The 9991-nt window shown below is 42.9% G+C and overlaps 1 protein-coding gene across 1 annotated transcript; it reads right to left on the bottom strand.

The window, feature by feature from the left end:
- Window positions 1-3033: 3033 nt before the first annotated feature.
- Window positions 3034-9124, bottom strand: LOC131318788 (heat shock 70 kDa protein 1-like). The gene is made up of 2 exons (XM_058348756.1): window positions 8713-9124; window positions 3034-5214 (listed from the first exon to the last, which is right to left on the bottom strand). Exons 1-2 carry the CDS (start codon window positions 8924-8926, stop codon window positions 3575-3577), a joined length of 1854 nt encoding a protein of 617 aa, XP_058204739.1. The 5' UTR covers window positions 8927-9124; the 3' UTR covers window positions 3034-3574.
- Window positions 9125-9991: the final 867 nt, after the last annotated feature.

The raw sequence follows: 9991 nt of genomic DNA, 5'->3' as shown, positions 1-9991 counted from the left end.
GAGAGAGAGAGAGAGAGAGAGGGGGCCCGATCCAGTTCGTGGTGAGTGAGGGAGAACTCGTCGGCGTGGAGAGTTTGGAGGCGGACGGTTCGCCAGGGGAGGGGAGGAGAGAGAGAGAGAGGGGGAGAGGGGAGGCTCAGATCTGTTTTATGATCTAGAGTTTCTCTCTCTATATGTTATCTATGAGGATTTTTGGTCTTGAAAAATATCTCTTTTTAAGTAAATTGGAGTTATTAGGTTATATAACTATATTAGTGGATTAGAGGGTTATGAAATTTAGAAGTGGACTTAGTAGGTTACAAATATGCTATAGTGGACCTCCTACCAATTTTTTATTTGTTATATGGGTTGCTCGTGAATTGATGAAAACATGGAACTACAAAACAGTTTTTGATGTTTAATTTTGGTTTGCTCGTCTTCTAAAATTAGCTCTTGTTTTGCTCGTAAGTTTTCATTTTTGGTTGAACTTGTGGAACTGGAAAAACAGTTGCCTTGCACTTATGAGATTTGAAGGGGTATTTTCGTAAAGCAAGTGGTATAATGAAGGGCAATTAAGTCATGCAATGAATGAGTTTAAGCAAGAACAAAAAAGATTAAGCATCATCAATTCCCTTTTCTTCTAAAGTGCTTTAGCACTTGTAGTACTTTTAGCACTTTTGAAAAACTACTCACGAGTGATGTTATTTTAGGCGGAATTTAGAGACAATTTCCCGTCACATCTGCAAACAGTAGGCAAACCGGCCATGCCCGATTGCTTTGATAGAGTGGAATTTCTGGTATTATGGCAGCTATTGGATAAGTAGTACTGGCGGTGGCAAGTCCAGAGAAAAAATGGAAGCAGAAATCACATTAGCTTGTTCCTCTGTCAAAGAGCATGTCAAAGAAAAACACAGAAGGGCTTAAATAGGAGACATCTTCATTCATCCCGGGATTTATGCGAAGGCGAGGACTATGAAGTGTGACTATACCAAAAAATTTCAACAATTCTCCTCCCTCAACTCAGAATAGGCAACAACATTCTCCTATCCACCATTTTACCCAAAAGGGACAGCTTGTAGTAGTAGAGAATATCAATGACTAACAAGCTAAATGTCTTGCACCTTTTTTCCGGTAAGCTTAGTGGCGTTAGACCAAGTTAGGGTCCATAACTGTCACACTGAGAAATTAAACTGGTACAATTGCAGGATTTTAAGATTCTGCATATCCATTGGCAACACCCATAACTAACAAATACCAGGGTGATGAGATGCCAAAGGCAAGAAATAGAAGACGAGGGGCATAATAAGCACAAGGTTTACAGGCAATGTAATAGTACACGGAGATGAAATAAGACCACAGGTAAAAAGGAATTCTTGAAGCCAATGTAATAGTACACGGATAAACCGGCCACTGAGGCCACTGCTATTGTCATTCTCTGGCTGCTCTATTGTCAGTAAAACGAAAATCATCAATATGAAGCTGCCACGAAACAGCAGGTGGATTGCACAGCTTAAGGATTGAGGAAGATAACTGAACATGCAATTTTGAGATGTAAATGACGAAAACATAATGGAGAACAATCATACCTCTAGCACAGTATGAGCTAGGTCGTGATCCCAAGTTAAAGTAAAGTGAAACTGAACAGTACACTGATTAGAATCTGACGGCACAAGTCTCATCACCGTGACCTTTGATAAGACAACAGTTCAATTGTATTCTGTTTCTGAGTGACTGACTGATCTCCATGTTCATCTTTTGCGTCAATCTTCAGGGCAAGGAAAACATACACAAAAAAACTCTCCGCAGTGATACAAAACTATTTGTTAGAATTCCCACTCCTGCGTAGAGAAAACATTTTCTCCAGGTGCTTAAGTTCTGCGGAAGGACCAAGACCGAGCTCACTCCAAGTGGACAGATCAACGTCTAACTAGCAAATGCTAAAACAAGGTTGCAAACTAGCAATGAATATGTACTGTGAAGAAGATTGCAGTGTATCAGTAGTGGATAGAGGCTTGAGAAGAGCAAGAACCAAGTAAGATAGAGGTAAGCAAAACACCCTCTCTCTGTCCTTTGAAAAACGGTTGTAGGATTTGGTGCAAAACTAATCTAAAAAATCATCCCGTGAGTCTGCCGAATAAAGCTATGTCTAATCATCAATGTTTACTGGTAACCATAAGACTAAAAAGTGTAAAAAGCTATCATCAAGTGAACAAAAAATTCAAGGTATTTAAATCCTTGAATTTTTCTACATTTAAGTCAAAACTCCAGGCTCCACAGCAGATAGATTTTCCACGCTCTAGCTAGTTCCGCACATAGATTCCATGTTTTGTGGGAAGCATTTTGCATCCACTTTCATGAGATCATATCTTCATACAATAGAGGAGGTTTTATATGTCGGAAAAATGTCCTCTCACTAACCAATCCTCTTGCCATCGCTCTCATTCTCACTGTGTTTACTGTACAATACCAATCAACTGTTATCAGGCAAGTGAAACCAGGCAAAACAGAAACACTCTAAAACACCACTAACCAATTCATAATCTTAAAGACAAAAAAAAAAGTAGCAGTAGTGGAAACAAATACAACCATTGAAGTACCTGAGCATATATACAAGCAGACAGATAAGCCTCTGGATCCTTAGAGATTGCACGAAGTGACACTGATAAGAAATCAACCACATAGCCTTTGGTCCTCTCCTCATCTCTCTCAACCACACCACTTGTCTTCAAAACCCCCACAAAACTATAACCTTATTAAGTAAGTTTCACAAAACTGCAGAACACTAGCACACGGGGGGGGGGGGGGGGGGGGGGGGGGGTGGAGAGAGAGAGAGAGAGAGAAAGATGTCTGGAATGCCCAAGTGCTGGTATAAGTTCTTTGCTGATAAATGTATGATTATATATGCATATTTTGTGCTCATGCTTCTAATATTTTGTTAGAATTCAATACTCGTCAACCACCACCTAGCACAACAATTCAGCTTGTACAGTAATCTTGCTTCTGGGTTCACTCTTTTTCCTTCTGATTTGAGCTGGCTTATGAGCATGAACGATGTGCAATGAAATGATTCTATATATTGACTAAGAAAAGTGGATGCAAAAACTCTTGAGAATGGAAGGATTACATATTCGTTTCTTTTCTATAACAGTTTAGTTCCACTGAGTACTACCTAGAATAATGGCTTCACTGAAGTTCGTAGTCAGCCAAGAAAGAAACAGTTTCTGTAGCACTTTTTTACTTCACTTGTTGCTCATATGCTTGTAGAAATCCCACCAGAGAATCATCACAGACTCCTTTGCTGAAAGAGTAGTAATCCAAAAATTTTGTTGGCAAAGCCAAAAAGAGATCAAGTCCAACGGTTTCACAGAACACTTTCACCTTCAAGTTGCAGCCGAAAGCAATGACATAGTAAAGACGCAATATGTAGTTCTGCCTGAAGCGAAACCAAAAAACCAAAACACAAAAATACAGAAAAGAAATACCCGAAAGGTTTTACATGTTCATAGTTTGCAGTGGACAAAGAGGAATTACTGAAATCCTAAAGCTTTTTTTTGATCGGCATTACTGAAATCCTCAAGCTGAAGATTGGAACATCTTAATCAAGCTCCACAATATTGTGGCAAATGCCCTCCAACTCCTTCATTTTATCCTCAAACTCCTCCCTCTCAGCGAGCTGGTTCTCATCCAACCACTGAATTGCCTGCTCAAGCGCCGCTTTAATCTTCCTCTTGTTAGCCCGAGGAATCTTCTCGCCATTCTTCTCATCGTTAATAGCGCTCCTCATGTTATAAGCGTAATTCTCCAACGCGTTCTTCGCCTCGTCTTTCTTCTTCTGCTCCTCGTCTTCCAACTTGTACTTCGCAGCCTCCTGCACCATTTTCTCAATCTCCTCCTTAGACAACCTACCCTTATCGTTGGTGATCGTGATCTTCTGCACCTGTCCCATAGTTTTGTCCTCTGCAGACACATTCAGAATACCATTCTCATCAATGTCAAAACAGACATTGAACCTCTGGACGCCCCTAGGAGCCGGAGGAAATCCAGTCACTCTGAATTGGCCCAACAAGTTGTTGTCTCTGGATTGAGTGCTTTCCCCCTCATAGACTCGAAACAAAGCACTGGTTTGGTTATCCAAGCAAGTTTGCCAATCCTGCTCTTTCTTCGTAGGAATCTTGGTGTTTTTCGGAATGAAAACATTCGTAACCCCACTACCGTCATTCAAACCAAGGGAAAGCGGAGTGACATCCAACACCAGTACTAAGTCCTGAACCTTGTCAATCCACTCACCACTCAAAATCGCTGCCTGAACCGCAGCACCATAAGCCACAGCCTCATCAGGGTTAATGCTTTTGCAAAGCTCCTTCTCATTGAAGAAATCCTGCAGCAATTGCCGGACCTTTGGAATCCTAGTGGACCCACCAACAAGAACCACTTCGTCGACATTGCTCTTGTCAAATTTCGCATCCCTCAAACACTCTTCCACTGGCTCCATACACTTCTTGAACAAATCAATGTTCAGCTCCTCGAACCTGGCCCGAGTAACCCCGGAGAAAAAATCAATGCCCTCGTATAACGCATCAATCTCAATCGTAGTTTGAGCTGTCGATGAAAGAGTCCTCTTTGCTCTTTCACAAGAAGTCCTCAACCTCCTCAAAGCTCTTGGGTTCCCACTAATATCCTTCTTGTGCTTCCTCTTGAATTCCCGAACAAAATGGTTCACCATCCTGTTATCGAAGTCCTCACCCCCCAAATGGGTATCCCCACCCGTAGCTTTAACCTCGAACTTACCCTCTTCCATGGTTAATACAGAGACGTCGAATGTTCCGCCCCCAAGGTCGAATATGAGCACCTTTTTCTCACCGGTGCTACTGGTTTTGTTATCGAGACCATAAGCAATGGCGGCTGCAGTTGGCTCGTTGATTATCCGCATGACGTGGAGGCCAGCAATGGCGCCGGCGTCTTTGGTGGCTTGTCTCTGAGAATCATTGAAGTAGGCAGGAACGGTGATGACGGCATTTTTGATGGTGGTGCCGAGGTAATCCTCTGAAATTTCTCTCATTTTTACGAGGACCATTGAGGAGATTTCTTCGGCAGAGAATTGCTTCTCTTCATACTTGTATGTTACTCCAATCATTGGTTTGTCGTCTTGACCGGGTGTGACCTTGAATGGCCATAGTTTGATGTCACTCTGAACTGTGGTGTCGTTGTACCTTCTTCCGATTAGACGCTTCGCGTCTGGAAAAAACCAAAATTTCAAAAACCAATGGCAAACTAGGTAGAAATATGTGTAAAATATCTAAAAGGGTATAACAAGAGATACAAAACACAAAATTATATTGTATGAACTTATGCTGCTAGTTTAGACACTGTTACAAAAGGAAATCACATTCAATACAGCTACAAACAAGCTGAAGCAGTAGTAGTGTAGTATGTTGAAATCAGCACATGGGCTGCTGAAGTGTGGCTCCAATTCTCTCATTGGTCAAAGATGGCAGCCTTGGCAGCCTTTGTAGACTTCAAAAGATTTGCCTAAATCTTGAAAATCCCAGGCATGGGATTGCAGTAAATGAGCCTCTCGTGGCTCATGAATAGGGCTCCAGGTTTTGGCTATAAATTGGAGTCCTCTGCTTGGGGTTTGTATCTCTCTTGAGTGAGAGACCATTGAAGGAAATTGTGAGGTCTGTTTGCAGTAGAAATGTAGGTCAGAGATGAGAGAGTGTGGTGAGGTGAGAGACCTCACTTGTAAAGCTTCCTTTGTTTGAATAATTGCTCCGGTTTACCCCGTGGACGTACCCGATTTTGGGGAACCACGTAAATCTTTGTCTCTGTGTTTGTGTGTGTGTTTGTGTTCTGGTTTGATCCTTAGTTTCCGCAACAATTGGTATCAGAGCATTTGGTTACCAAGAACACAAACTCTGTTTCGGCTCTGTTTTCCGTTTCTGTCCAGAAAATTACAGTCACGGAATTCTGATCAAAAACTCAGTTTGATCACTGAGTCTCGTGCGTCTCTCCTAGACGATTCCAACGCACCAAGGCCCGTCGCGAACCGAGCACCACAGAAGCAGAACGCTCCGTTCGACGGCGGCGTTCACCGCGAGTTCTGTCCAGATAGAACCCAGTTCCGAAAAGTGATCGGAAATTTTTTTTGATCAAAGACCCAAATTCGGATTGTTGAGACGATCACAACGGTGGTCGGAACGTCGTCGGAGGTGGCCGGAGGAGCGAGCACGCGCCGGTCAAAGGTGGGGCGTGCGAAGCGCGTCAGATCTGCGCCCGCGCATGGATAGCGCACGCTGGCACGCGGAGAGCACACGCTGGCGTGTGGAGAGCGTGTGCCGGTCAACGCCACATGGGCGGTCAACGCTGACTAGGCGATGAGTCATCGGCCCAGTCAGCAGCCACGTCAGCGACCACGTGGCGGTGCCACGTCAGCAGGAATGTCCCATTTTGGTGACACGTCAGAGGTCAACTGTCCACGTCAGCAGGTCAACGCTGACATGGCAGTCCAGTCAGCGGTACAGTGGCTGGTCAATGGTCAAACTGCCAGATTTGTTTTTTTTGCGATTTCGGGGCCATTCGGACTCCGTTTTTCGCGTATGATTAGTCGATTTTGACTATCTCGACGTTCCGGACGCAACCGCGGGCTCCGTTTTCGGATTGGGGGCTCCTAGGCCGGTGCGAGCGCTTAGCGGAGCAGACTTGCAGAGATCGGAAGCAGTCTGGTTCAATCGGATTTTGTGCTCTGTGATTGGGCACGGTGCGTTCGGAGTTCAGCCGCGGAAGATCTGGTCTTGCAAGGAGACACTCGGTCAGTTGGTAGATACACTTCCGGTGTGGGGGTGGTGAAACTTCTGATGGCTAGCAGTGACACAGGCGCTTGACTAGAGGGGCAGAACGGGATTGACGAACGTGGATGTGGAGCATCCGGGTTTGGATGCGGAGCACTCGGTTGAGGGGGTGCAATGTATCGGCGGTGTTGCCGATATGAGTCACGGATATCTAGCTGGGTTGTTTTAGCCTCCTCGCAGGTGATGTGTGAGATTATCTGGCGAGTGGAGCCTCTGGTGTGAGCAGGGGATAGCTGTGGTGCTAGAGTGGCGGATTGCAGTCGGACAACGCTGCGAATTCAACGATTACCCCACTCGGGTGTAGGGGGTGATTATTGTTGGGGTGCACCCTTAGTGGGTGGGTGTGACCACAGGGGATCACTTCCCCTTGTTGTATGAAAAGTGCAGTGTGTGCACTGTGTGTGTGTGAGTAAAGCTGAAGGTGGAGCTGCCACCGTTATTGGGGAATTTGATTTTGAATCTACTGCAGATCTGTCCGCTGAAGTTATTGGGAGTGAGTTTGATGGTGGTTCAAGCTCAGTCCACCTGATTCAATGTTAAGCACCTTCGGGGTGCATGCGCCTCTGGGGCGCCTGGCTCAATCGAGGTTGAGCATTTGGCTTGATGTGGGTCAAGCATCTGAATTTGTATATGAATCTGTTGCCGGGACTTTTGAGTTGTCGCGCGACTTGTCCGAATCTGTTCTGAAGTTTACTCGAAGACTTCGGAAATCTGGCTCTTCTGTTGGTTTGTTCCGGTATTTTGAATTTGTTAAGAGCATCTGTTATCTGCAGTCAGTCTGTTTGTTTGTTCTGTTTTGAGAGCACTGTTGTTTGCTTCTATAGTTTGCTCTCTTGTCTCTCTTTGTTTGTTCGAGTTTGTAGAGAGTCTGTTTGTTCTGTTTTTGGATTGTATTTGGGGGCAGCATCGGACTTTTTGGAGAATTGTCGTCAAGGTGGAGATTGTTGAAATCAGCACATGGGCTGCTGAAGTGTGGCTCCAATTCTCTCATTGGTCAAAGATGGCAGCCTTGGCAGCCTTTGTAGACTTCAAAAGATTTGCCTAAATCTTGAAAATCCCAGGCATGGGATTGCAGTAAATGAGCCTCTCGTGGCTCATGAATAGGGCTCCAGGTTTTGGCTATAAATTGGAGTCCTCTGCTTGGGGTTTGTATCTCTCTTGAGTGAGAGACCATTGAAGGAAATTGTGAGGTCTGTTTGCAGTAGAAATGTAGGTCAGAGATGAGAGAGTGTGGTGAGGTGAGAGACCTCACTTGTAAAGCTTCCTTTGTTTGAATAATTGCTCCGGTTTACCCCGTGGACGTACCCGATTTTGGGGAACCACGTAAATCTTTGTCTCTGTGTTTGTGTGTGTGTTTGTGTTCTGGTTTGATCCTTAGTTTCCGCAACATAGTACTGATGTAGGAAGGGCGTCTGAGGCAAGGTTTTAGATCACATGAACCAAAACTCCATAACCACTCTCTGTACCAGCCTCAAATCTCTTCCATGTTTACACTACTTCACTCCCAGTACAGACCCAAATTCTCCACCTAAATGTACAACTCTTCGTTAATCATTGAAGTACAAATATTAATACACTTTCACAAATATCAATACACTTTTGCGAATATCAATGCTACTTTTATCTATTATCCTCCAAATAATCACAAGATTAAGACAGGAAAGGATTTCTCCCTAATAGCTAGTATAATCCGTGTAAAACGACATGCATAACTAGAGGCTCTAAGATGTTGCGGGCATTAAAAAGCGCTGATTATTTGGCAGATTAATGAAGAAATAACAACACTGTAAAACACACAAGGCATAGAAGCATGCAATAGAATCAACAAAAGAAATTCCTTGTACTTGGATAAAAACAGCACAATTTTTTAGCGCTTAGACCATACCGAAAATAGTGTTAGTTGCGTTCACGGCAACTTGATTCTTCGCAGCATCGCCGGTCAAACGTTCTGCATCTGTGAAGGCAACGTAAGATGGCGTCGTCCTGTTCCCTTGATCATTTGCTATAATCTCAATGCGTTGATGCTGCCAAACAGCCACGCAGGAGTAAGTCGTTCCGAGATCTATCCCGATCGCGGGTCCTTGTCCTTTTCCAGCCATTTTTTTCCTCGATAACCAAACGAAAATTATTGACAATATTACGGGAACTGATCAAACAAATACAGTAGTAGAATGCTCTAGAGAGAAAATAGTTGCACTTGAGCTTTATGAAGTAAACGGGCGTAGTGCAGAATGGGGTGGAAACCGTCGAACAGAACAGCCTTTCATAGGGAAGTTATTCTGTCGAGATATTTTTACGGTATGGGTAGATCGAAAAGTCTATTTAAGTTTAGGGGGAAGTTATGGTACACAGTGTATATCGTATGTCTAAATTATGACAATTTGTGATTTTTGTATGCCGATTTTTGGTTTTCTAATACATATTTATGATACTAGTTACGACTTGTACTTTAAAATTTATTTGCTAAACAGGTCATTAGCAGGTTACCCATAATTAAAGGAAAATTTTGAGTTTAAAAAAATCCAAAATAAATTATTTATGGAGAAGATTACAGAATTAATCCAATGTAAGAATAGAATTACTCGGACTATTGAATTACAAGAATTTGATTTCTCGCAATCAAATTCCTATTCCCACCAAAGATTACAAATTTACAAGCATCCTAACTGAGCTAAAAAAAACTCTTTTGCTGCCTTAGTCTTGTGCTTCTTTTTCTTCTTCTTCTTTCTTTTTTTATTTTTTATTTCGTACAGTTGTGGTTCTTTGATTTGTTTTCTTTTCCTTCTAATCAGTTGTGGTTCTTTGTAAATTAACTTTACTTTATTCTTTTCAATTAAAAAACTGCAAGTATCTGTTGGAAATTGGTAATCTTAATTCAGAAGGAACAAGCAACTTCCTAAGGAAGTTAAATGGCATATAATCCCCACTTTGCTTCTTTCTTGCTACTTTCCTTTTACTTTCTTCTTTTCTGAGCACCTTCCTCTGCTTCATCTTCTTTCTTTTTCTTCTTTTCCCTTTTTTCTTATGCGGACAGATACAGAGAAGGGGGAATTACTGTTCAGTGGGTGTTGGGCAAACAAGTCTCAACTGATGGACTACTTTTTTGAAATTAATAAGTGATGGGAAGGAGAATATTAATTCCCAAGACTTGGTATTTCTAATTT

This window comes from Rhododendron vialii, chromosome 3a, assembly GCF_030253575.1.
Source record: "Rhododendron vialii isolate Sample 1 chromosome 3a, ASM3025357v1".
Taxonomy (NCBI): Eukaryota; Viridiplantae; Streptophyta; class Magnoliopsida; order Ericales; family Ericaceae; genus Rhododendron; species Rhododendron vialii.
This window is presented reverse-complemented; position numbering and strand designations above follow the sequence as displayed.